Raw genomic sequence first — 27,105 nt, forward strand, 5'->3', positions numbered from 1 at the left:
TCTGCTACTCAGCATGACTCATAGAATGTTAGAGCTACATGTTTGCCTTGATGTCATTGGTCTTACGCACAGCATTATTTATTGCAGCATTATTTATAATAATGGAAGATTAGGAGTACCCTAAGCGTCTATCTGTAATAGAATGTTATTATTGTAGGAATAATATTGTAAATTATGAAATAGCCGTATCATAGTATATTGTGCAGCCATAAATACAACATGGGGAGATTTTAGTTACATGGGGAAATGATTATGATGTTATACAAAATATAATATGAATTTATGCATTATGTCCCAACTCTGTACATTATACACATGATTCAAAAAAATTTTTTTAGACACTGGGAGTTTTAGCTAATGAGAGATATGAAAGGAAGAACAGTCCTAAGGTGGAAGCTAAAGGGAGCCGCCTGGTTGAACTGAGTACAGGAGAAGTGTCTGTTGTTTGTTTGCTAAGACTCAATTCCAAGTTTTTCTAGCCACAGTGCTTTTAAAAAACAGATTCTCTGAAATTGTTACCATGGATTTTCCATGTGAACGTCAATAGGAAGTTCCCTTGCTTCTCACTCCCATGCTCACTCACCCCTTCCCACCCTGGCCTCTGCCTTTTTCAGGAGCTGAAGGAGGCCTTGATCTGGGGATTGTGAAGGTCATGGACGAGGTGAAGCAGCCCCTGCAGCTGAAGAACCGTGGGAAATATGAGATCATGTTCAGGTAACCTAAAAATTATCGAGCATGTGGTCGTCCACATCCTCTCATGGTGAGAGGAGTGTTGCCTGAGAGAGTTTTTATTAAAAGTCCATCAAGGAAATTCTAAGAACCATCTCAGCTGTTAGCCTCTCTTAGCTTCAAATGATGGAATCCCAGCTGCTCTGCAGGTTGAGCCACAGGGGCCTGGGGGTGGAGAAGAGCCTGGCAGGGAATTTGGAGGAGGAGATCCTGGGGTGCGGGGAGGTCTTAGGGATTGAGAGAGAGACTGGAGATGGGGGCCCTGCCCTCAGGACATCCTGCCTGCCTTCCAGCTCCTCTCTGTTTCATAAGCTGATGGTCTGCGTAAGCTTTCACGTTAAGAAGGGATTGTCCATTTTTCTTTCTTAATGTTAAGAACTATTATATTATAGATTCCAAATGACAGCCTGGTGGGAGACAGCTCCAGCTTGTGCTCATCTTTAGATTAAAAATAAAACCCTAAGTAAAGAAGGCTCCTCAAGGAGGAAGAAGTGGCTCTGGGGCAGGGAGGGAGGAGGTCCTCAGGCAGCGCCAGCACCCACAGCTGGTCGATGTTATGGAAGGTCGTCCTTCTCCCAGAAGAATTTGAAGTTGATAAAGGGACTTCCCCCACCACACAGACTTAATAGGAACTCCGTATATTCATGAGTGTTTCATTTCAGTTCAAAGAATGCTGAAACTAGAGAGGTCCCACCTCAATACTGCTGTTTCTTAGAACTAGAAAATGAAATAAGTTAATATAAATAAATGCTAAACAAACCTAGAAGAGAGCCACAGTCACTGTGGAATTAGCGATAAATGGCATATTGCACGTTGTGAGTTTTATTTTATAGATTATGTTGGGTATTACCCCTGCTCTTTTAGGTTGCATGGAACAGTCTCCCTCAAGTTGGAGCAGGTGGTCAGGGTTCACTGAAAGGATGGATGTGCAGGGAGGTGAGGCAGCTCAGGCAGCAGGGACGCTGTAGTGAAGGGCCAGATCTCCTGGAGTGAGCATGGGGATGACCTGTGGGTCCCTATGGCAACTCCACGCGTCTCACCTCAGCTGAGGTTTCTTGCTCCAGCTCCAGTCCCCAAGCTTTTCTCTGCGGCCTCTCATCTCACTTGCATTGGGCCAGGGTTGCGCTTCTGAACACCTTGGTTGGATGACTTCTGCCCCTGCCCTTTCAGTCCTTCCTTAGATCCCCCATTTTCTGCATTACTATTCCCTCTATGTCTACTGCATTCAGTCTTAGAGCAAGAAGGGAGACAGAGAGAGAGAGAGAGAGAGGGAGACAGAGAGGCAGGGAGAGGGAGAAATGAACTGATTTGGTCCTTATCCAATATCACATGTTCCTGTTAGACAGAGCTCTCCTGCAAGGACATCTCTTAACCATGGGCTGGAGATGGCTATCTTTGCCTCAAGCCTCAGCGCCTGGCCTGGTCGATCCTGGCTAAGGAGTGGTCACAGAGTACAGAGCACAGTGAACACCGCTCGCCATAGTGGTGAAACAGGGCTGGGGACGTGGCAGGTACCTACCGGTCTAGAGTCTCATCTATGGTGTCTCGAGCTCCCTAGATAATGACTTAAACTGACTTTTTCTTCTTGTCACTCAGCTTTTCTGTGGAATCCATAGGAATTTCAGCAACCAATATAAGTTCCATGATCACAGTCCAACCCAAGAAGGGCTCACTGACCATGACAGAAAAGCCCACAAATGTCCAGGTGATCTTCCATGCAAAGAAGGAAGTGAAAATCGAGAACCAGCCAGTTCTGCGCTGTCAGGTAAGAGAGCTTGAAGGGATGACTCCCATGGTGGCAGGTGCCAAAATGAAGCTTATGTAGTCTGACCCATGCCCTGAGGGGGAAAGGGAGGGCGGACCTGGTGGCCACCAGACAGGGCTCACCAGGGCTTGGGGACCTGCAGGCACAGATAGGTCAGGTGGGAGGTGTTTAGAGTATCAGAAATTGAAGCTCCAGAGAAGAAATGTGGCCCCTGGTCTTTGGAAGAGACCAGACCAGAGACAGGGAGGCTGAGTTCAGTCATCAAGTGCAAAAGAAAAGGGGGAAGTGAAAATGGGAGGCAGAGTTGGTGCATGTTGACCCATAGCTGGTACACAGTAAGTCTCATGTTAGCATTTACTCGTATTATCAATGCAATTATATAAAGATAATAAAGAATATGGCTTTGTGTCAATGAAGAAAATAAGGAATGGAGTAGACAGCCATAGAAATTATGCTGGCAACTGTTAAGCTGACATCTTCCCAATCTGTCTTCCCTGTCTAGATTATTGAGCCTAATATCTCAGAAGGAGGTGAAATGATTGCCAGCATCCCGATTAAGTTTTCTGTGACTGCGGTGTTCTCCAAATACAACATCAGCCCCTCCTCCATCATCAACTTCGGGGCTTTGATCTATGGCACTCGTAAAAGCGCCTTCTTCACCATAGAAAATCTAGGTGTGATCGACTTCAAATATGCTCTGTACAGAACGACAGGGGAGAGCCCCCTTCATCAGAAGAAAGTGTAAGACAAGTATTTACTTAACTCAAAACATCCCCTGGTTAATTGGTGCTTTTTATTCTCCCATGAGCTTTCATATATTTTATCCACCCAATCCCCCTTCATGGGTGAGGTTACTAAGGTTTAGAAATGGCTCATCCAAGATTATCAAAAACATCACCAGTGAATCTCAGTTCTGAACCCACATCTCTGACTCCCAATTTCACATGCTTTTCAACTGCTGACCAACATGCAGTGCATGTTAATTGAATAAATGTAAAGTCTCCTGCTTGGGATTGTGTCTATTGTCTCGATGCGCCTAGTGTGCTGCGTTGCTTACCAGTAAGTCACCTCCTGTCTGTCATTCTGTAGAAGTCAAGGGATGATTATAACAGCAAGCTAAATCAAAAGAAAGCATGATGTTTCATGATATGAGGGGTAGCAAAGAGTACCCTAGAAATTTGGACTAGAGAAAACCTGGTGAGGCCTCTACCTTCCTGGGAATGTCTTTACCTTGTCCCCATGAAGACACTCAATCACTATAACTAATTTAATAATTGTTCCAACAAAGACTGTAATTTTCACAAAGTGTTTGTCAGTCAACTAACCAAAACAGTTCATGTTTTTGAGTGCTTTTGGCTTTGATTTGATTGTCATATTCTTGGTTTTTGGGTTTTGTTTTTTTTTTTACAAATTAGGGACTATTTTTACCAATTCCCAGGTATTTTGTCTTGGCTTTCTAATGAACTGACTTTCTTAATAGTCATTTAAGACTGACTTTCTAAATAATTGTTTTAAATCAGACACACAGCTTTACATTGTTTGCAATCATTTCATGTTTTGGTAGAGTAATATGAGTAAATTTAACTCCTCTTCCGTTTTTGGCAAACATTTACAATTATTATTTACTTGCAGTAATTTTAATGTCCTTATGAGTCATAGTTAATATGTATAATTTCTGCATACTTTTCTCATACTTGTTAAATGAGTTTGGCTGTTAATAAATAAGTTGACCATGCTCCCTGATGCCCTCTGGGCAAGGAAAGGCCCTTTCCTCCATTCCAAGAAGAAGGGACCTTGCAAGCAAGCAGGTAGGTGGTATTTCATGATTACTCCACCCTGAGGGTGTATTCCCACTTCTTTAATCAGAGCCACCCATGTTAGACATGCAAGATCCCGAGAAAGTGAGAACTTCTACAAGACTGGACCTTCCAAAACAACCAAGTTCTCTGACTCTGTTCAGAAAGACGTGAACATCACAAGCCAGGTGAGCACCCTTTTCTTTGTTCAATAGAAACCCTGTAAGGCCTCCTGGAAACTAGTTCTCCCAAAAGATAATTCCCAAGGATACCAGGATTTGAATTTTGAATATTCCTACTATGGCAGGAACATTAGTTGTAATGAAACTATCACTTTCATATTAAAATAAGGAATTGTGACTTTTAATTTGGATGTCCTCTTTTGCTTTAAAACCTTCATTGGTTCCTCATTGCTTTACAATTAGTGTCTGCTCTTCATAAGTATTTTCATCAAGAATCTTTTGTTGGACTTCCCTGGTGGTACAGTGGATAAGAATCCCCCTGCCAATGCAGGGGACAAGGGTCCGAAGATTCCACAGGAAGATTCCACATGCCGCAGAGCAGTTAGGCCTGTGGGCCACAACTGCTGAGCTTGTGTGCTGCGACTACCAAAGCCCATGCACCCAGAGCCTGTACTCTGCAACAGGAGAAGCCACTACAACGAGAAAGCCGCACACTGCAACAAAGAGTAGCCCCTGCTCACTGCAACTTGAGAAAGCTCACACAGAGCAACGAAGATACAGCACAGCCAGAAATAAAATTAAAAAAGAATTATTTGTTGATACAAAACTAAAGCCCATTCAGATTGGCTTAAATGAAAGAAGATTGAAGGCTTTTACTTCTGGTAATATGAAGTAGATGATTGTTCCCTATTCTTACAAATAAGTACAACTAAAAACCATGAATGTTATGTTTAAAACAAATATAGAAGACTGAGGAACAGAGAGAAAAAACTTCACACCAGCTAAGGTTCTTGGGACCCAATAGACATCAGAGTGATGAGTTCCCTGAGATTTCTTTTTACTTCGTACTTCTCAGATTTGGTACTGAGGGAGCCAGCAATCCAGAAACATCAATAAGCACAGACCAAAAGCCTGCTCTCACTAGCCAAAGAACCAGAAAAAGGGTAGTCTAGCAAGACAGGAATGTTCAAATAAGAGCTGTAATGTTACATTCAAACATGACAGAGAAACCTGTGGTCCTACACCACATATTTCAAGAAAAGACGCACAGGGAACCTAGACTTCCTACTTAATTCAGGCTGTAATGAGGTCAAAGTGATATCCAAGAACACTCAGCAGAGAGCCAGAAATTCATTACCCACCACCACCTCAGCCGTTGTCAACAGAGACACCAAATGAGAAGCCTTGACTTCCACTCCAACCCTGTGGAAATGAGCTGCCCTTCCCCTCCCCCCAGTGGACCTCCTACTCTGTGGAATCAGCAGAACAGTAATGAGACACTATTACCCGCCCCCCACCTCCGAGGGTGATACTGGTCTAAGACTAGTGGGGAACTGGAACTCCCACCCTTGCCTGGCAGCAGTAAGAAGTCCAGTGTGGAATCTGGACTACTGTCCCCACCCAAGAGGTGTCTGAGAAAGCCAGCTCAAAGAGAAGTTTAGTAGGATCCAGAGTCTCATCATGTAATATCCAAAATGTCCAGGTTTCCACTGAAAATCACTCAGCATATCAAGAACCTGGAAGATCTCAAACTAAGTGAAAATAGGTAAGCAGTAGATGCCAACACTGAGATGACCAAAATGTTAGAGTTATATGACAAAGATGGTAAAGCAACCAACATAAAAATGCTTCAAAATGCAATTACAATAGAGCAAAAAAAGGAAGGAAGCTCCTAAAACCCAGAGGAGTGCATGATAACATCCCATGTTTTGAGCAGATTCTGTGCCCATTGCTTTGTTAACTGCTTCCTGCACATTCTTTCACTGAAGCCTCCAGTGGTCTCAGGGTAAAGGCTTTAGCTCCATTTTCTGGATAAAATTGAGACTCAGAAAAGTCACTTGACCAAGGTCCAACAGTTAATACACAGGAGGGTTTGAAGGCTGTGATTCAAACCCAGGACTGTCTGACTCAAAGGTCGATACTCTTAAGCCCTGCCCCTCTGCTGGGAGCTTCCCATCTGGATAAGTGTTATACTTTGTGGAATGTGTCTATTTCCTTAAAACCCCCACTTACCCATGATTGTTCAGAAGGAATATGTAGAGAAAGAAGTGCTGAGAGAGCCTGTTCCTGAAGGACTGCCCGCCTCCACCCCCGGCCCTCCAGGCCTCCAGGAGCACAGCTGGGGCCCAGGGAGAGCTTGTGGGGAGGGCCTCCCATCCCCGCCACCCAGTCCCTCTTGACACCATCTCATGACTCTGGTGGAAGGGCTCAGACCCTGCTGCTTACTCAGACCTTGCCACTTACTCTGCCTCTGCCCCTCCTGCAGGCTCGTTTCACCCACGGCATGTTCACCGTGTACCCTGGGTTTGGTACCATCCCTTCTGGAGGGACGCAGGTCATCACTGTTGACTGCGTGGCTGACCCCGTGGGAAGATGTGAAGAGTTCATAGCAATTGATATCTCTGACCGAGATCCAAGAGACCAACCTGCTGGCATCCCATACAGCCTGTTGGCTGAAGCCTGTCAGCCAGGTACTGAGGGCTCAGATGGGGCAGCACCCCTTAAAAGACCTTCCTCTATAGCAGACCCCTCCCCCTGCAGGCACCTAATAGACATTGCTAGGCTTCTTCCTTTGGGACCTTAGAACCTCCTGTGGTGTCTTCAGCCATATTTTTCCTTAAAGACTTACAGGGCATGCACACACCTAGAAGAGGATGTGCAGCTTTAAATTCCAGGTCTTCCTGAGTTTGGTCCGGGATTCTCAGATGGACAGTGTTATCTGGGAATCATGGTGTGATGGGGTATGGTGCAGGGTGACCTGGGAATACTGAATTCTGCTCAGCTGAGATCTTGTTGGGTTTGAGTGGCCAGACCACTCCCTGTGCAAATGTGCCCAGGGAGTAATGATCAGTGACAGAGCAAGTTTGGAGCACAGAGACAGCTCCTCTTGCTTTGGTTCTAGGTCCCCAGCAAACTTGCACCAAAGTGAGCTGAATGCCTCCTTCTTTCCTCAGCTCACCCCAGATCTCATCCTCCTTTCCATTGGAAGGAGAAGGTGGTTGGAGTCTGGAGACCAGCAAAAGCAGTCCAAAAAGGAAGAGAAGATAGAATTTGTCCCACCCCTCACACTCCCTTGTGTGAATCCCCCTGTCTCTCCCCTGTGATTGTCCTTTGTCGGAGTCTGAATCTCCAAGTTAGGGATTACAGAGTAGAAACCGGGCACTTAGGCTCCATCTCACAGTCTTCCCTCCACTCCCCAGCCTTTGTGACGGACAACAACAGCTTGATATTTGAGGAGCACCAGCTCTGTAGCAGCGCCAACCTGAACAGCATCCTGCAGACCATAGAGAGTGGGGGCTTGTATGTGGAGGATGAGAACAAGTTCATCTTCTGCAACGTCCTGGTGGGCCATCAGGCCAAGGCTCGGTTCAAGATCTGCAATGTGGGAAAGATCGCCTGTGACGTGAACATCGTGGTTAAGCCCATCTCCAACAAGGTAGGTAGCCCCAGTCCACCTGATTGGACTGGTCCACCGTGGCCCTGGTCCACTGTGGTTGGCATAAAGCCAGGGCGGGAGCTCTTGGAAACCCCTGCTGTGGAGCCTGCATCTCTAGTGGGAATTTTCTGGCTCTCGGCCTCCCTGGAAGTTATGTTGAGGGGACATGCGTCTGTCCCAGGGGATGTCTTCTCTGGGTACCTTGTGATAAACGGGCTCACAAGACAGAGCGGAGCACTCCCACACCAGACACTCGCCGTGTCTACAGGACAGAGCTCTGTGGGGAGAGCCAAAGTGTAGTGCCAGCTCTGGCAGGCTGCTCAAGGGGCACACTAGGCTGGCAGAAGAGGTTTGGGAGATGCCACTCTATAAAGTGTAAGATGAGGTGAGCATTTATTGACCTCCTGCTGTATTCTGAGCACTGCGCTGATGTTCGTTTATCTCATTTCACCCTCAGAAGTTTGTATTATCTGATTTTGTATTATTCTCCCCATTTTATCGTTAGGAAAATTGAGACTCAAAAATGCTGCATTCTTGCCCTAGGTTCCATAGCCTAGGGATATATAGCTTGGTTTAAAAACCCAGCTTCGTCCGCTCAGTAGCAGAAGTGAAAATCACTCGGTCATGCCTGACTCTTTGTGACCCCCTGGACTGTAGCCCACCAAGCTCCTCTGTCCATGGGATTCTCCAGGCAAGAATACTGGAGTGGGTTGCCACGCCCTTCTCCAGGGGATTTTTCCGACCCAGGCATCAAACCCAGGTCTGCTGCATTGCAGGCAAATTCTTTACCATCTGAGTCAATACCAGGTAGAAAATAAATGCCTATCTTGGGCTCTGCCAGACCAAAACTGCCTTTCCTCTCTAAGTTGGACCATACTGAGACACTGTTTCCTTGCCGTGGAACAGAAAATTCAGGAGACCAAGAGAAAGGACTGAGTCAGTGGGTTTCACTCCTGTTAATTTCCAGTCGGTGTGCTGCAAACACTGCCTAGCGTCTCTCAGCCACATCAGTTCTCCAGCCAAAGGCAGAGTCTTGACCCTGGTGTCCTTGTGCCCCAGAGTCACGTGAGAGTAAGTTCTCACAGCTAACAGTAGTGGGGAGGTGACCTAGAGGATTGGCCTAGCCTAGAGCTGACAGTAGTGTGCATTCTTGGGGAACCATCACTGCAGAGGGCCAGGGGTTGGGAGACTGTCATCACTTTCTGACCTTCTTGGGACAAGAAAGGGCAACCTTCTCCCTATTCCATTGCTAAAAACATAAGAAATGAGCAAGCCTGACTTCTAAACAAAGATAAGTTTTTAACAGGGATTTGTAGACATTATGTTGTTGTCCTCCTGTGTTTTTTTTCTTTTTTTACATGAAGCAAAATTTTAATTTCTGGCTCCTACAAAACCTTTTACAGTAACTCAAAAATAAAGGGATGGAACAAGTCTTATCATTCCAATCTACCCAATGTAACTAATTAGTACCCAGGTACCAGTTCCTCTATATTTCTTCCACCCCTTTGGGAAAACGGACTACAGAGAAACCTAGTACCTCTTGAGCAGTTCCATTCATTCCATGAATCAGTAGGCACTGATGTGCTTCACCTTCTAGCCCAGGCTTCAGACGTCGCACTGTATTAAACTTTGGTGGTGGGTGCATCCCTAGCTGAATCTGCCTCACATGGCCTCAGGGGCCCAGTGACCGAGGCCCACACTTTTCCAGACAAATGCATTCTGTCATCCTTCCTTAATTGGCAGATTATCCTTTGGAAAGGGCAAAGAAATTATACTCTCAGCTTAAGAGCAAGAAGGAATAGTCACTCTTGAATCCCACCTGCCTCCCATGAGAACAAAAAATCCTTTAGAGGTCGTGCCCGCAGTCTTCCCCAAACACTGCCCTAAGACAGGAGCAGATAAAGTGCTGCAGGAGGTGGTTCTAACTAGCACTCTTAGAATTGCAAGGAGCAGAAACCCACTCAGAATGGCTCCACCATATCAAGGTTTGCTTCGGTGAATCCGAGACCTCACACGCAGGATGGAACACAGCCTGTAGCTGGATGCCTGGGAGACTGACTGGAATTGTCACCTAAAATCAAACTTTCAGAAGATCATCTGCCAAAGACCACATGTCTCTCACACATGGTGTCTCCATTGCTCCTTTCTCTCATCTGGCTTCTAGGCCAAACCTCACTTCAGTAACCACCAGGGGTCTCTGGCATCTTAAATTTATGTGTGTGTGTGTGTGTGTGTGTGTGTGTGTGACAGAGAGAAAAGTAGGGGTGGGGTGGGGTGGATCTGCTATCCAAGATACAGTTCAGTTCATCTAATTGCAAAGACCACAAGTCTGGCCAAGTCCAGCCAATTAATGCTTAGGGTTGGGTCCCCAAGAACCCAGGCCACGCCTTCCAGGAGCAGGATTGTCCAAGTAGTGGGACAGGCCTGCACAGAGTTTAGAGGAGGGAAGTCACAGCAGGGCCAATAGAGATGAGCAGCAAGCCCTGTGTAAACACCAAGTGGCATACACACCAGCCCCTGCTCCCCTTCCCCTTTCCAGGTCTATGCCCGCATCACGGACATCTTTGAAGTGGAACCCAACAAGATGTGTGTTGCTAGCCGCTCACACGCCTTTGCCACAGTGTCCTTCACCCCACAGACCATGCAGACCTACCAGTGCATCTTTGAGGCCACCTTGGACGGCTTGCCCAGGTACCAGCTCCCCAGCTCCCCTCCTCCAGCAGGGCTGCAGGCCACGCTCTCTGTGGAATGTCCTTCCTGCCTTGCTTGGCTGACTGGCTTCTATCTTCCCATTCCCTGCAGCAACCTGACCAAGAACCGAAGCCTTGTGTTTGATATCGTTGGAGAGGGGAACCTCCCTCGGGTGACCGTTGTGCGGCCAGTTCTCTACAATCAGTATAGAAACCCCTTACTTCTCTTTAAGAGGCTTCTGCTTGGTCATTCGGAGACACTGCCTCTTATCCTCAAGAACAGCGGTGCCATCCCTGCCAAGGTACTGCTGGAGGGTGAGCATGGGGTGAAAAGGGAGTCTTCTAGAAGTGAGACTTTTGATGTTGGGGTCTCTGCCATCCCTAACTTGTGAGGACTTCTTTCATGTTCCTCATACGGGAGTGTGGGTAAGACATGGGACTTACAGAGGGACCCAGGGTTGGTCTGATTACTAGGACACTGATCCATGGTACACTGGAAATGACAGTGCAAGGCAGTGAGCGGTGATACACACCAAGCTGAACGAATAGGATTATGGCTGTTCTGAGTGTCTTTATTTTTTCACTTTTTTTTCTGTAATGAACACTGCATCTGCAATAAAGAAAAGAAATGAAAGAAACGTCATCAGGGGTGAGAGATATAACATCTGAAGGGACTTTGGGTTCAGCACTTATGTTTTTATTTTACAAAAAAGGTGATAAATCATGTAAGTATTATACAATGAACTGTAGGACTTTGGAAAATGACCTACTCCTATCTAGAAGATACTGGTTTTTAGGAACTCACATTCATGCAAGTCCTCATAGCGTGATGAATATTCATTTCCATTTTATTTTTGTTGTTGCATTAGTTGCTTAGTTGTGTCCAATTCTTTGAGACCCCCATGGACTGCAGCCCACCAGGCTCCACTGTCCATGGAATTCTCCAGGCAAGAATACTGGAGTGGGTAACCTTTCCCTTCTCCAGGGGATCTTCCCAACCCAGGGATTGAACCTGGGTCTCCTGTATCACAGGCAGATTCTTTGTCATCTGAGCCACCAGGAAAGCCATCATTCCCATTTTATTAGTCTAATATATCCTTTACAACTGATTTGTCGATAACAGAGGGCTTGGCAGCCCCATTTTAACACTACATAGCTGGGTGTTCCAGAAAGTCCCCATACTCTCTGGACCTCTGCTTCCTTCTTTGAATAGCAAGAACTGAGCTAAATTTTTTATTTCTCCTTTCCAGGTCTAATATTTAGTACCTCTCTCTTATTAAGGAACTGAAAACAGTGAGCCCTGAGCACAGTGACCTGGGGTCAAGAGGGGTACTCCCCCACAGCACAGCGTCTCTCCCTCAGTTCAGAACTCATGAGCAACCTGTACGCTTAACGCTCCTTCTTGTCTTCCTTCTGCCAGCTGCATGTTGACCTGCAGGACCAACTAGGAGTCTTCTCCCTGAAAGGGAAGCCTTCTACCTCCTACATCTACATCACGGAGGAAAACAAACCACAAGCAAAAGGTAAGTAGGGTGAGTATAGCTTCTGGAGAGCAATGGGTGCCGGTAGCTGTTTTGTTAGGAACTAATGTGTACAAGCCTTTGACTGTGTGGATCACAATAAACTGTGGAAAATTCTGAAGGAGATGGGAATACCAGACCACCTGATCTGACTCTTGAGAAACCTGTATGCAGGTCAGGAAGCAACAGTTAGAACTGGACATGGAACAACAGACTGATTCCAAAAAGGAAAAGGAGTACATCAAGGCTGTATATTGTCACCCTGCTCATTTAACTTATATGCAGAGTACATCATGAGAAATACTGGGCTGGAAGAAGCACAAGCTGGAATCAAGATTGCCAGGAGAAATATCAATAACCTCAGATATGCAGGTGACACCACCCTTACTGGCAGAAAGTGAAGAGGAACTAAAAAGCCTCTTGATGAAAGTGAAAGAGGAGAGTGAAAAAGCTGGCTTAAAGCTCAACATTCAGAAAACTAAGATCATGGGATCTGGTCCCATTACTTCATGGCAAATAGATGGGGAAACAGTGGAAACAGTAGCTGACTTTATTTTTCTAGGCTACTAAATCACTGCAGATGGTGATTGCAGCCATGAAATTAAATGACGCTTATTCCTTGAAAGAAAAGTTATGATCAACCAAGACAGCAGAGACATTAAAAAGCAGAGACATTACTTTGCCAACAAAGTCTAGTCAAGGCTATGGTTTTTCCAGTGGTCATGTATGGATGTGAGAGTTGGACTATAAAGAAAGCTGAGTGCCAAAGAATTGATGCTTTTGAATTGTGGTGTTGGAGAAGACTCTTGAGAGTCCCTTGGACTGCAAGGAGATCCAACCAGTCCATCCTAAAGGAAGATCAATCCTGGATGTTCATTGGAAAGACTGATGTTGAAGCTGAAACTCCAATACTTTGTCCACCTGATGCAAAGAGCTGACTCATTTGAAAAGACCCTGATGCTGGGGAAGATTGAAGGCAGGAGGAGAAGGAGGTGACAGAGGATGAGATTGTTGGATGGCATCACCAACTCAATGGACATGGGTTTGGGTGGACTCCGGGGGTTGGTGATGGACAGGGAGGCCTGGCTTGCTGCAGTTCATGGGGTCACAAAGAGCCGGACACTACTGAGGGACTGAATTGAACTGAACTGAACTAAATGTGTACTCAGCCCGAGTCAGATGTTCAGCCCTGTCACCAATGGCCTCTCTAGGCAAGACTCCTTCCCACACGAGGGCTGCTTTCCCTTGAGTCCAGATCTTTACAGATGCATATTCCTTTAAATTGACTCTAGATCATGTCTCTCTCTTCTCATTGCAGCAAAGAAAGCTCACACAGCTTCCCTGGTTGTTCCTCCTGGAGAAATAGCCGGATTTGATGTTGTTTTCCACCCCAAGAAAGTCGGGAGAATGGCAGGCATCCTTCACTTGTCAGTCATCAACAACCAGTACGAGGATACAGTCATCCACATGGTGGGAGAGGGCTATGAGGATGACATCACCTTGGACAACATCCATGGGCTGGTGGCTTCCTCCAGCCCTGAGTCCCCAGATGTCTCTGAGGTCATTGAGGAAAGCACCATGGAAGACTTGGTGTCAGGTGAGAGAAGCAGCAATGAGGTGTTGACAGCTGTTGGCCCTCGGGTCATTTTTATTATTTTATTTTTTAAGATTTTTTTTTATGTGGACTATTTTTAAAGTCCATATTGAATTTGTTACAGCATTGCCTCTTTTATTTTTTGACCATGAGGTGTGTGGGATCTTAGTTCCCTGACCAGGCATTGAGCCCTCAACCCCTACATTGAAAGGCGAAGTCTCAACCACTGGACCACCAAGGAAGTCCCTCTTGGGTCATTTTAAATAAGAGTGAAATTTAAATAACAGATTGGCTAGCGTCCTGGGAGTTTAGGATGGCATCTCCTCCTTGTTACTGTTTGCCCCCTCACGCCTGGTTGAGTCACTGCATCTTCCCTGTGTTCCCTCAAGGAACATTTGTTGAGCATCAGTGTACATGAGTCTGGAGTTCTAGAGAGTAATTAATAAGGGAGTCTGCCCCATAGGGAGCTTTTTATTTGAGCTCAAATTCCAATTTAGTTAGTTAATAAGTGAAATTTAAATTCCAGATTAGCTGAGAAGTGAATACATGTCTCTCTGGAGTTTTCCCTGTCTGTATTTTTGAGCTGGCTTGCGTTGGTATTGTCTGTTTCATCTGTATCATGTGCCCTAGACATTCTAAAGGAAATGGCCAACTGGTTGAGTTAGAGAACATGTAAGTTTGTGCTTCGGCTAGACTGTTCCCTGCAGCCTCACTACTAAACACGCTGTCAGAACCTACAGCGTCAGCATCACCTGGGAGTCACTAGAAACGGGAGTTTCAGGCCCACCCCAGCACCTCAGACCTACTGAATGAGAATTTGCAGTTTAACAAGACCCCTTGGTGATCTGTGTGTGTATTAGAGCTGAAGACGTGCTGCTCTGCAGTCTGTCAGGCACCACTGCTGCATTTGGTTAACTATTCATTGGGCAGGAGAAAACGTACTTCATCATTATTATCGAAAAGCAGTTGTTAAAACCCTGATTGTGTGGCTGACTGCTGTGCAGTGAATTATAAACATAGTCTCGCGGTTTTTCTAGGAGCTTAATTCCAGTCCCAGAATGTAGCATCAGGCAGTCCCTACAGCATGGGTTAAAATGAGTGCTCCTCATGTATCTGGTGTTTTCACCTCTATTTGCAGCTACAGGGTGGCATCTCTCTTGTCAGGGGTCAAGAAGGAGCCAGCCATGAACCCTAGTTCAGATATCAGATTCCATTTACTTAATAGGGTTACCAGGTTTGGAAAATCAGAATACAGCAGTCCCAATTAAATTTGAATTTTAGATATTAAACTTGAATTTTCGGTAAACCATATATAACTTTTAGTAAATTTATGTCCCCAAATTTTGCCTCAGACATTACTTATACCAAAAATTACTCATCATTTATTTGTAATTCAAATTCAGTGGGGACTCCTGCAGTCTGTGTGGCAGTTCCAAGCCTTAATAATACTGTTTCAGCAAACAAATGGAGTTGAGGGGGTGGTTATGTTTTCCTTTGTACAGATGGAGGTGAGGGCCAGGATGGGTGGGTAGATGGATGGATGGTAAATAGATGCTCCTGTAGGAGAGAAAGCGTGCTGCCAAGGGACTCCAGGTGTTTCCAGGATGACCATCCGAGGAGGGTAGGGTTGCATGAGGGTGAGGTACAGTGTCTTTCAAGTGCTGGCTCCTTGGGGGAAGTGAGCCTGCAGAAAAGACAAGGGGGGACTCACTGCCCCCTGCTTCTGTCCCCTAGCTGCTCTAGTGAATCACATCCAGTTTGGGGACTGCCACATTGGAACCAGCTATAATGTGAGCTTCACCATCACTAATCACAGCCAAGCAAATGTGATACGGTTTGAATGGCCGCTTTTGGCTACTGTTTCTTTCTCCCCACAGGTAAGTGAAAGACAGTCCTTGTTTTCCACACTCCCTTAGGCCTACCCCAACCCTGACTTGGCTGTTGACCCATCCCACAGATACGTGGGATGGGGTGGATATGTCCCTCACTCACACTTGGTACCAGAAGCGTCCCCTCTGGCCTAAGAAAAGAGAGTGAGGTTGGCCAAGTCTATGGCTAGGCCAATGTTGAGAAATTCCATGGAGACCTCCATGGATGAAGACAGGCTCCAATCTTCCCATCCCTGAGTATAGACCTGTGTCACCCTCGGTGTGTATTCTTTTGAGTGTTTATCCTGCAAAAGTGGTTCATCAAAAGTTAAAATGGGGGTGGTGGGTTTTGTGGACAATAGTGATTTAGAAAATATTACAAGTTACATCTTTCTCCCAAAGATTCTCAGTCTCCTTCAGCATATTAAAACATAGTCAACTTTGTTCTACCTGGAATATTCTGTCCCCTTTTTTTAGCATCTCACAGCACACAGTTTATGGATTGCTGACCAAAGCTCGACATTGAATAAAGCCTAGGGCAACATTGCAGCAGAGCCTCCCCTCTGGCCAGCACTTGCTCTTTTTTTTTTCGGCCTTTCTGCACAGCTTGTGGGATCTTAGTTCCCCAACCAGGGATCAAACCCACACCCTCAGCAGTGAAAGTGTGGAGTCCTAACCACTGGACCACCAGGGAGTTCCCCAGCCCTTGCTTTTCATAGACAGCTCACTTCTGAGTTCTCAGGACTATGTGTGTATCTGTGGCCTCCTGCTTTGTTTCCACCACCAAGTCTATTCAAGCACAGCAATCTAGGAGGATGGAGGAGGGCTGAGGACCCACCCTCCTTTATCACTTTAAATATTAGTGCGCTATCAGGAAGAAGTGCTTTGCTTCCTGGAAAGATGTAAAGTGGTAGTCAAAGTAGGCAGAACTAGCTTCTCATGATCCATTTACAGACCCAGACACACACACACAGTCATGGCCTTGGGAAGTATTAACGCTTTCTTCTTCCTTCACTTCCCAGAGGAGAAAGGGTTTTTAATTTATTAGAAACATGAGAAAACTACATATATAGGACTGAGGATGAGATGGCTGGAGATGGCATCACCAACTCGATGGACATGGGTTTGGGTAGACTCCGGGAGTTGGTGATGGACAGAGAGGACTGGCGTGCTGTGATTCACGGGGTCGCAAAGAGCCGGACACAACTGAGCGACTGAACTGAACTGATATATAGTATACATTTGGATATATGTATGTGCATTTATGTATGCTAAAGCACAAGTGATTTTATTCTACAGACCAAACTGGATTTCCTATATATCTGGAATACTTCAGGAAATCTCAGCCTTTTTGGTATCAGCCCTCCTTTATACTCTTAAACATTATTGAAGACCCTCAAAGAGCTATTGTTTACATGGGTTATGTCTCACTGCAATGTTGTGAAGTAATTAGCCTCCAACTAATAAAAATAATTGAAAAATAAATAAATAAATAAAAGACAATGTTTTGACTATAGAAAAAGTCATCTACGTGGTTTATGTCTATCATATTAGAAATTACAACAGAGAATCTTTAAAAATATATATTTAGTCACTTAAAATATAATAACAAGCCTATTACATGGTAATATGAATGCCATATTTTTTGAAAATGGCTTTATTTTCAAAACATTATGTGAGAAGAGTGATATTGTTTTACATTTTTACAAGACCCTTTAGTATCTGGCCTAGTAGAAGATAGCTGGATTCTTGTATTTGCTTCTGCATTCTGTCTGATTTGATATCGTAGTTCATGTGATCTGTAGGAAGAGAAGAGAGTGTATACTCCTGTCTCTGAGTATACAGTGGAGCGTATTCCATTGTATACTCATGAGAAAATGAGAATGAAAAAGTCAAATGTCATCTTAGTATTATGATGAAAATAGTGTTAACCTTGTGGACTCCTGAAAAGGTCTCAGGGCCCCCAAGGGTCATTAGATCACACTTGACAACTGCTAAGGTACTGTGTACATCTGTCCATAATTTGTATGGATCATATGATTAAGAAGTACAGATGGTTAAGAGTATGGTATCTGGCACCATCCAACCTGGATCTGAATCCAGATATTCTAATATTAATGGTATGACCTTGAGCAACTTACCAGTTTCCTTGCCTATAAAATAGGGGTTATAACTGCACATCTATAGGGTTGTCATGGGGGTTCGTAGAATTTTATAAAGGTTTAGAATAGTACCTGAAGCATGTAACAGTTTAATAATACTAGTTCCTCATGTTTTGTCTTTATTTGTCATAATATTGCATTGTATGAATATTTTTTTAATTGGAATATAATTGCTTTGCAGTGTTGTATTCATTTCTACTGTACAATGAAGTGACTCAGCTATATGTATACTTATATCCCCTCCCTCTTGAGTTTCCCTCCCACCCTACCATCCCACCCCTCTTAAGTCATCACAGAGCACTGGACTGAGCTCTCTGTGCTATATAGCTAGCTGCTCTTGCTTTTATGATTCTATTTCTAAGAACCTCATGTACATATTTAAGATGATATACATATATGGTCTTGAATGATGCATTTTTCCCAGAACTTTGGCTTTACCCCTAGAATGGCACCATCAGGCATGAAGAGTCCTCAAGATTGAATTCCCCCAAATACTAATACAAGGCTCTTCCACAGGTGGGCCACCTCCACCCTGGCTGTGCCAAGGACATAGTGGTGACCATGAAGTCAGACGTGCCCATCAACCTGAAGAAGATGGGGGTCAAGTGCAAGATCTCCAAGATCATGTTTCCGCTCCCTGCAGACCAAGTGCCTGACTGGGATGACCGCATGCGGACGGTCAAGTGGATGGACGTGCCCAGAAACACTCCCGGGACTTTCACTACAAAACGAAAAGTGAGTAGGAACACCAAGCCCCTAGTCTGACCAGGCCCGCCATGCTGTCATGTTCAGTGTCTCATCATATCGTTCTTTCATGGAAAAAAGAAACAGTCCCCATTCACCTGACCTGGGTTTCCAAAGTGGCAAACTGAACTTCAAGCATGCCTCCTGCCATCCTCACCACACATACCACACAAACCACTCAGCTTCATTGGCAGAGCTTGAGTCTAAGTCTCGGTATCTAGTTTCTAGTTGAGCAAGTCCCCCCCCTTTTTCTTTTTCAGAAACCTCATAACTAGTCTTTTAGCTGCTTCCTTTTTCCCTCAGTGTCCAGAATTGGGTTAATCTCTTGTTTGGTCCATGCATGCCACTCCTTTAATTATTCCTTAGTTGGTTTCTTTTTAGTAAAATAATAAACAGAGATGAACCCACACCCAACACAGGAAGTATAACCAGCATTACCTGTGTGCTTCTCAGCCATTCCCTCCCACCAACTGAGAGGTGGTCACTATCCCAGGATCTTGTTTGCTCATTCCCTTGATATTTGTTTTTAGTTCTTTTTTAAATTAACCTACGTGTTCTAAAAGGCATATTGTTTCAGTGTGGTTTTGAACTATTTTTTTTATAGGTTATGGCATGTGGTCATCTGTGTTACTGCATTTGGATGTAGCACACCCATGTCACTGCCATGTAAATTATTATTTACCCATTCTTCTTTTGAAAATCACTTGAGGTTTGCTACCGTGGACAGTATTTCTGTGAGCATTATAGTTCATGTCACTTGGTGTTCATTTGCAAGAGTTTATATTCCTAAACTGAGTCACTGAAGTGGAAGTGCTGAGCCATAGAGGGTGTGAAAGCTCAGCTTTCCAAGATAATGTCCAAGTGTTTCCACAGAAGCTCTCTGCTAGCAGGAGTATAAATTGGTACAGCCCACTTTGGACAACACAGGCATTATCTTGGAAAAACATGATACTAGTTATTTTAGTTTTGATAAGCTCTTTTGTTCCTAGATTTGTCTGCAAATATCCTCACTGTATTTCTCACTTATCTTTTCACTTTCTTTAGTGTATCTTTTCATGATTATCTCCATATTGTTTTGTTCTGAAGTATTTTGATTATTCTTGGCCCTTTATTTTTCTAAATAATTTTTGAATCCATTTAAACAAGTACTATAAAAACCCAGATGGAAACCTGATTGGAATTGGATTGTATCTATAAATCAGTTTAAGAAAAATTTATCATTTTATAACATTAATTCATCAAGGTATATCTCTCTTTAGGTCTTTTTAAAGATTTTTTTTTTTTGCTACCGCTCAGTTTCTTTAATAGTAATAAGATTCTTTAGGATTTTTTAAATTTGTTTTTGAGTCCTTTTCTTAATATTTGTTTATTTGGCTGCATTGGGTCTTAGCTGCATCACGCAGGTTTTTTGTTATGGGATCTATCGTTGTGCTGTGAGGGCTTCTCTCTAGTTGTGGTGCATAGGCTTTAGTTGCCTGTGGCATGTGGGACCTTAATTCCCTGACCAGCGATAGAACCTGCATCCCCTGCATTGCAGGGGGGATTCTTAACCACTGGGCCACCAGGGAAGTCCCTTGAGTCTGTTTTATTAAATCATTTTTCTAGGAATTTTCCCTTCAACTAAGTTTTCATATGTATCTTCGTAAAATTATTCATAATATTTTTTATCATGTTTAAATATCTGTAGGGTAGACAGTGATGTCTCCTTTTTCATTTGATATTGGTTATTTTTATTCTTTCTTTTATTCTTCTTGATCATTCTCACCAGAGTTTTTCTAAATCTTTTCAAATAAACAGCTTTTGGTTTCACTGATCCTCTCTGTTTTAGATTTATTTTGTTTTATTAATATCTGTTCCTGTCTTTATGATTTCTTTTATTTTTTTCAATCTTTTTTGGAGTGTATCTGACCCCAGAACTCATGCCTGTGCTGTCATGATGCTCTCAGTAATTCCATGTTATTCAATTTCTTCCTTTCCCATTTATGAGTCATTTTAGATTTGACCTCATCAGGTATCCTGGAACTTGGGTTTGTGGGCTGGTGCTCGCTTACTGGGTAGGATGAAGCACTGTCTCATCTCCCCATCATTCCCGTGAAGCAGCTGGCTCTGCATCACTGAGGACATGGCTGTCTTTGTTGCAGGTGATAGAGACTGATCCCGAGCCGGCTTACTCAGTCCTAGAAGAAAACTATCGAGAACTGCAGCTGCAAATCAGTGCCCACGTGAATTTCGCCTCATACAAGTGCCAGACTACCGATGTGCACTTTAAGGAAACACTGGTTTACCAGACTCGAGTGTTTGAGTGAGTCATCAGAAGCCTCCTGACACTCTTAGAGCAGTCCTTTCATTCCATCATTCACTCATGCAAACATTTATTCAGTGTCCATGACAGCACAGACCAGACATAACATCTGTGTAGCATGCACCAGAGGATCTTCGTAGGTCCAAAGAAACACTCAGACCCACGAACCTATTCAAGTTCACACTTGAAATCAAGATGTAGACTTGATTCAGCTTCAGTGGGAACAGTCTTTGCAATGGTCCATATCACCACCCAACAACTATTCTTATTGCCCAACCCTCTGCCCCAAGTGACAGCTCAGACAGTATCCATGTTGGTGGGTGTAGGGTTCATCTTAGCTTGGAAGGCCCAGACCAACAGAAGCCAACATGTCTCACAAGCACTCCAGGCTATAACTTCTAGGATTCCTGCAAGGGACCTGCCCAGTTACAAGAGTCACTACACTCAGAGAACCCCAGTGCTATGGCTTCCCTCCAGGTATCATGATTTCTCCTAGCCCCAAAGCAAGTTAGCAATCAGGGGTCATTTTTACTGTAAACAAAGTTGACTGATAATATAGATGATATGTCTCACTCATCAGGCTTCCACGGACACAGAACTCAAAAACTAAGTCAAAGTCGAAACTGTACTTAGAAGGAGAAGGGGTTATATTAACCCTTTATTCACTCTCAGTTGGTACAGGGATGCGTGGGTCCTGCTCTCAAAGAGCTCATAGTGGATGTTGGGTGAATGGGTGAAAATGGTGGAATTGATGTTACAGTCCAATGCTCTGGGTTTGCAGTAAGCGTCCCCAAAGCAGACCAAGATACGGGGAGAGACAGGTGTCTGGGAAGGCTTCCCAAAGTGGTGGACCAGCTGAACTTCAGAAGACAAATAAGAGGTGGCCAGGTGAAGAAGTGAGAAAAGGGGCCTTCAGGCAGAGAGAAGGCCTGTGACTCTTCTTTGAGAATTACAAACACAAAAGTGTAAACCACTGACATTTCTACTTTGTAAAAATTGGTAATTAGTTGTTCAACTCATTCTGCACTTGTGGCCCTTAATGTATCCTCTCAAGTTATTATAGAACCAAAAGCTAGGAGACAGGAAATGGGATCTTCTGCTGGTGGCCATTTCACCTACAGTAAGGGTCGCCAAACTCTGGCCCATGATCCAAACTCAACAGTGGCTTATTTTTTTAGATACGGTTATGCTGTATGTTGTGTGGGCACACGGTCATGCTCATTTATCTATTATCATCCAAGGCTGCTTCCACAGCAAAGGGAGCAGCCACTGCGGAGACCTCTGGCTCATGATGCCCAAAACCTTACTGTCTGACCCTTTACAGGAACGTTTGTTCACCCCTGGGCCTAAACCAAGAGTGCTTCTACTGGAAGTATCCTGTGCCACTGAGATTTCTCCCCTTCATAAAAATTTGCTTTAGCCTAAAGACCAGTGCTCATAAATTCCCATAGTTCATAAATTCACACAAGCCCCTGAGGCCAAAACACTTGACTTCACGCATAACTACATAGCCTACCTGGACTGGATATAGGGAATCTGATCCTTAAACCCCTCCCTTGGACCTATTTCCCCTGCCCCCAAGTCTCAGCTCCCACTTCTCCCCTAAAACTAGGAAGCATGTGTGTGTTTTTCTCTCGCTTGCACAGCTCTTTTCTTGAATAACCCTCTTGCTGTGACTGTCTGTGATCACATTTAACAGTGACTCCAGAAAAAGCTTCTGTCTCCCAGTTCTTACCACAGAGCAGGAAAACTTGAGGCAAGACGAGGATCCGTTAATTCAGAATCTGAGACAAGTCGGTATCTCAGCCAGTGAAGACACTTCAGGCAGGGGTCAAATGATTTCTGACCACGAGGACATTGTTTCAGGGAGAAAGTGATTCAGGAAGGGAGAGGCCTTGGAGTTTGCACCCGAGGGAGATACTGTCTTCTGAATGGGTTTTGTTTCCTCTCCCATGGGAATTTTTCAGGATCACCACGATGTAGGCTGAGAGCTCAAGGCACAGTATGCCAGGGGTATACAAGATGACTGAAGTGCTAAACATCTGGATGCTTTTGCTTTTAATAGCTATGTATATATTTTTGTGTTTTAAAAGGAACTATAATTTGAAATCACATGCTTGATTTCAAATAAAATTGCCTTTGAAGAAACATTTGGGAAACAAAGTAACTTGACTTAAAAAAAAATAGTTAATGGTACAGATGATGTGCAGACAGGACAAAAACCATCTTCAGTGTGTTTCTCACATCCATTCCCGATCTGTTTGCAGGTTTGAACTGATTAATTCAGGAAATGTGCAACTGGAATTCAACTGGATCTCAGAAGAGGCAGCAAAAGCTGTCAGCTTTGCCATGCCAGACAACCAAGGTAAATGAGGTGACAGGTAAAACCCAGGGCTTGAGCTGGGTCCCCAATTAGTAGAAGAGCCTGGTTCATGGAGAAACAAGCGCTGCTCCAACCTCCCTCTTGGTAGCAAAGAAGCAGACCAGGGGCCCTCTAGCATCTGCAGAGCCAAAGGGGCCCAAGAAACTCCAGAATTGAATTCTGCCTCCCTGGGCCCCACAAGGCTGGTACCCCCTCTCACAGATCCCTCGGAGTCTTTTCTTTTAGATCTTAACCTTCTGGAAATCACAGACTCTTGGAGAAGCTGATGAGAGCAATGAACTGACTTCCCAGCAAAACACACACCCATGCCCAATTTGCAGTTGGTACATGTGAAGAGAACCCAACCCTTGGTGGGCAAAGTGGGCAAACCACTACTCTTTCAGTTTGGAGATTCCCAGACCTTTCCAATGAACTCTTTTTCATGAACCCCCCAGATTGTGAACCCCTGCTTTAAAGCAATGATTCTCCAAAAAATTATTTCACAGCCCATTACTCTTAAGGCAGATGACCCACAGACATCTACTTGACCCATACCCTTGAGTAAAAAGGAAAAACACTTGAAAACCTGATGTAATTAATAGAAGTATTTTTCATGAATCTCCTATGAGACACAGCTAATTCCTCACCCCTGGGGCCCAAAGTTAAGTATACCGGCTAGGAAACGTGAGCCCACAGACCCCATAGAGGGTGCCTAAGGACCCATATGGGTGGGCTGCCATCACCGCCCTCCCACTGCAGATTAAGAACATCACTGGCACTCTTATCTACCCCCAGGTTTCTCCCAAAGAGACCAACTTAGCCAGGGCACACCACACACGGCCAGCACAGTGGACAGTGCCGTGGACCACTGGAATGAAACTTCCCTGCCGCCCTTCTGTGTGGAGCCCATCTCAGGCACCGTGCTAGTGGGGAAGACTCAGAAGCTCAAAGTGAAATTCTCCCCATTGGAAGTTGGAGACTTCGAGAGCAATCTTTTCTGCCAGTAAGGAGATGCGCTCCTAACCCCTCTTCTGTCCCACCACGACCACCGTTCTTTCACCCCAGCCCCGTGTGGAGCCCCACACTACCACATTTCCCTCTGGAGAACAAGAGGAGTCTAGTCTTTTGTACTGTTCATCAACCCTCTGTAGACCCTGCCTCCTGTCCACCTCCCCTTCCCGGTCACACACACGATTCCACTGGGGCAACAGAATGGTGGGCAGCCAGCTGGGCTCCAGTCCTGGGGCAAGCATGGCCTTAGGAAAGCTCTCTTTTACCTTTCTGAGGCCCAATTTCCTGCTATGTAAAATGCAAATAACAGTACCCGCTCTGTAGAGTTGTTGTGAAAACTCAATGAGCTAATTCAAGTGAAGAGCTTAGAACAGTGCCCAGCGCACAGTAAGTACAGTTGAACATCAGGTGGTAGTGGTGATGGAGGAAGTGGACCTGGAACATAGTAAGAGAGGAGCAGATGGAGTCCAGGTCCAGTTAGAGGAGAGCCGACCCAATAATATCTGGCAATGAAAGTCCCTGAGAGCTCCACGGAGGACACCCACCTTAGAGGAAGTCTGTGACCCATGGCGTGGGGTGGCAGAAACCTATGTGAACCATGAGACCTGTGGAAAACCTGCCGTCACACTGCAGGGACCCTTCCCACACCTGGGCCACCTGAGCTCGCTGCTGGGGATAGAGGTCTGCTCACATCGCGTTCACTTTCTCCGAGGAGCTCAGGGTAGTTTTTTGTTTTGTTTTGTTTTCTTAAGGATGCCTGGGTCCTTTTTTGTATCCCATTAGATGCCCATGAAAGAGCCCAGAGGGAAAGATTCTGTGCTGACGTTATAGCAGGGAGACTTTCTCACCATTGGTAAAGGTAGTAACTTAGGCAAGCTGTTGTTCAGTCACTCAGTCGTGTCCAACTCTCTGCAACCCCATGGACTGCAGCACGCCAGGCCTCCCTGTCCTTCACCATCTTCTGGAGCTTGCTCAAACTCATGTCCATTGAGTCGGTGATGCCATCCAACCATCTCGTCCTCTTCCCCTCCTGCTTTCAATCTTTCCCAGCAGCAGGGTCTTTTCTGAGGCACCCAGAAGGAACCAGAATTCAGGCTCCCCATACTCAGCCCATGCATGTATTTATCCCTGTCACGATTAATTAATGAATACCTACTAGGTATCATGTACTCCTCAAGGCACTGAGGTTACATTGTCAACCAGACAGACCCATTCTCTGTGCTCATGGAGCTCACATTCTGGTCGGTGTCATATTCGTTTCCAACCACAAAAGCAAGAACTTATTAAAGAGTTAAAAATAGATCAAAATAACCTTATTCTCTCAGGATTCCTAACCTGCCACCGGGAGAGCATGGCCCAGTCCTGTCAGCCAAAGGGCGGAGCTCGCTGCCCATCTGCCATTTTGACCTGAAAGACTCCGACTACATCATCGGCCATCGGCGCAACCCAGACCTCCGAGGGCCTAGTGGCGGGGCTCTGGACCCAAACACCCGGGTGATTGAGTTCACCAGCGTGGGCATAGGAGGGAAGAATCTCCGGTGAGTGGTGTGGGTTTGCACTAGTTGAGTTCATATCAGTTCGTCTTTCTGAAAACCCAGAGGAAGAAATTCAGGGTACCAAGCTAGACTGACACCTCGAAGCACGCTTGCTATCCTAGGGATTGCCGTTAGTGAATTGCTGCAGTGAGGAAGCGGATTTCTGTCTCCTTAGTTTTGACACTCGGGAAATTTGAAAGACATAAAACATGATCCCTGACCACCACCTAGACCACAGAGGATCACTGAGACAGAAGGGCCCTTGGTGGTGTTATTGCTCCAAAGTCCAGAACTAGAGCCACACTTGGGACCCCCAAGATGCCATTTTTGTTTCTACAGTAACAAAATGGCCAAAACAGTTCTGATCCCCACATAAGGGGTCTGTGCTCGGGAACAGTCTAGAGAAGTTTCTCTTAATCCTCAAGCCCCTATCTCACTCCTGCTGCCGTTCCTTCCCCTGGGGCAGGACCTTTACAATCCTAAACCCGACCTGTGGTGCCTACTCCTTCTCCTGGCTCTCTGAAGAAATTGAAAGTCTCCAGAACCCTCCAGCCTTCACGTGCCTTACAGAAAAGGGCCTCGTCCTCCCTGAAAAGAAAGCTGAGGTATGTGTGAATGGGGACCACTCGACCCAGGGCTTTACTCCTCCCATCGCCCTCTGCAGGGCGGGCGTGCTGCAGAGCGTGGGTGGAGTTAGGGAGAACAGCTGGAGGGTGTGTCCATCAACAAGTTCCTTGGGTGGTTACTGTGTGTTAGCCAGTCCTCATGAACAGGACAAACCTCAGCCGTCTTGGTTGGCCATAGAGAAGCAAAGAGCTCTAGTATTTGAAGTTTTAAAAATTGATATTTTAAAAGCAAGGAAAAGAGAGCTGGACACCAGTGCCTGGGGACTCTAGGACTCACACAATAGCAAGGAACCGAGTTGTTTTTGTCCAGGGACTGACAGCCGTGAGAGAACAGAGATGTATCTTTGCTTGGTCGGGCCAAAGGGCAAAACAGAAAAGCAGAGTCGTGCCCCATGGTTTAATCCTAATGTCCACACAGTGATTTAGGGCAGAGGGTCAGATTTCAAGAAATACAAACTTGCTGGCCAAAGCAGCTCTGTGGGCCCCGTGTCCTGTAAATTCTCCAGAGACTATTGGGGGCAGAAATAAATCCATGAAACAAAGATTACGAATTGAGATGCCTTCAGAAAAATCGTAAAAATGGAGAGCCCAGGCCAGGGGTCAATGACAGGGAATGGTGGGCACCAGGGTCGGCTGGCCACAATGCTTCTCTGGGGACAAATCACCACACAGAGCAGTGAGCCCAGGGTTGCCAGTTCTCCCGAACTTTTCAGGAAAATTCCAAATTCTACCTAAATCTTTCCATTTTTACATGCCATCCCAAGACGTGGCAGCCTAGCCTGC

At 45.2% G+C, this 27,105-nt stretch overlaps 1 protein-coding gene across 1 annotated transcript in view; it reads left to right on the forward strand.

The window, feature by feature from the left end:
- Positions 1-27,105, forward strand: part of LOC136157473 (hydrocephalus-inducing protein homolog) — a 177,825-nt gene that overhangs the window by 125,166 nt on the left and 25,554 nt on the right. The window contains exons 41-57 of the mRNA XM_065919347.1: positions 615-714; positions 2,326-2,494; positions 2,997-3,235; positions 4,361-4,478; positions 6,739-6,943; positions 7,673-7,908; positions 10,448-10,599; positions 10,711-10,900; positions 12,019-12,121; positions 13,437-13,715; positions 15,447-15,589; positions 18,259-18,477; positions 20,628-20,788; positions 23,056-23,153; positions 23,946-24,153; positions 25,487-25,699; positions 26,163-26,301. Of these exons, the coding sequence (XP_065775419.1) occupies positions 615-714; positions 2,326-2,494; positions 2,997-3,235; positions 4,361-4,478; positions 6,739-6,943; positions 7,673-7,908; positions 10,448-10,599; positions 10,711-10,900; positions 12,019-12,121; positions 13,437-13,715; positions 15,447-15,589; positions 18,259-18,477; positions 20,628-20,788; positions 23,056-23,153; positions 23,946-24,153; positions 25,487-25,699; positions 26,163-26,301 (2,972 nt within the window). The remainder of the gene's footprint in view (positions 1-614; positions 715-2,325; positions 2,495-2,996; positions 3,236-4,360; positions 4,479-6,738; positions 6,944-7,672; positions 7,909-10,447; positions 10,600-10,710; positions 10,901-12,018; positions 12,122-13,436; positions 13,716-15,446; positions 15,590-18,258; positions 18,478-20,627; positions 20,789-23,055; positions 23,154-23,945; positions 24,154-25,486; positions 25,700-26,162; positions 26,302-27,105) is intronic.

The sequence above is a fragment of the Muntiacus reevesi genome, chromosome 2 (assembly GCF_963930625.1).
Source record: "Muntiacus reevesi chromosome 2, mMunRee1.1, whole genome shotgun sequence".
Classification (NCBI taxonomy): domain Eukaryota; kingdom Metazoa; phylum Chordata; class Mammalia; order Artiodactyla; family Cervidae; genus Muntiacus; species Muntiacus reevesi.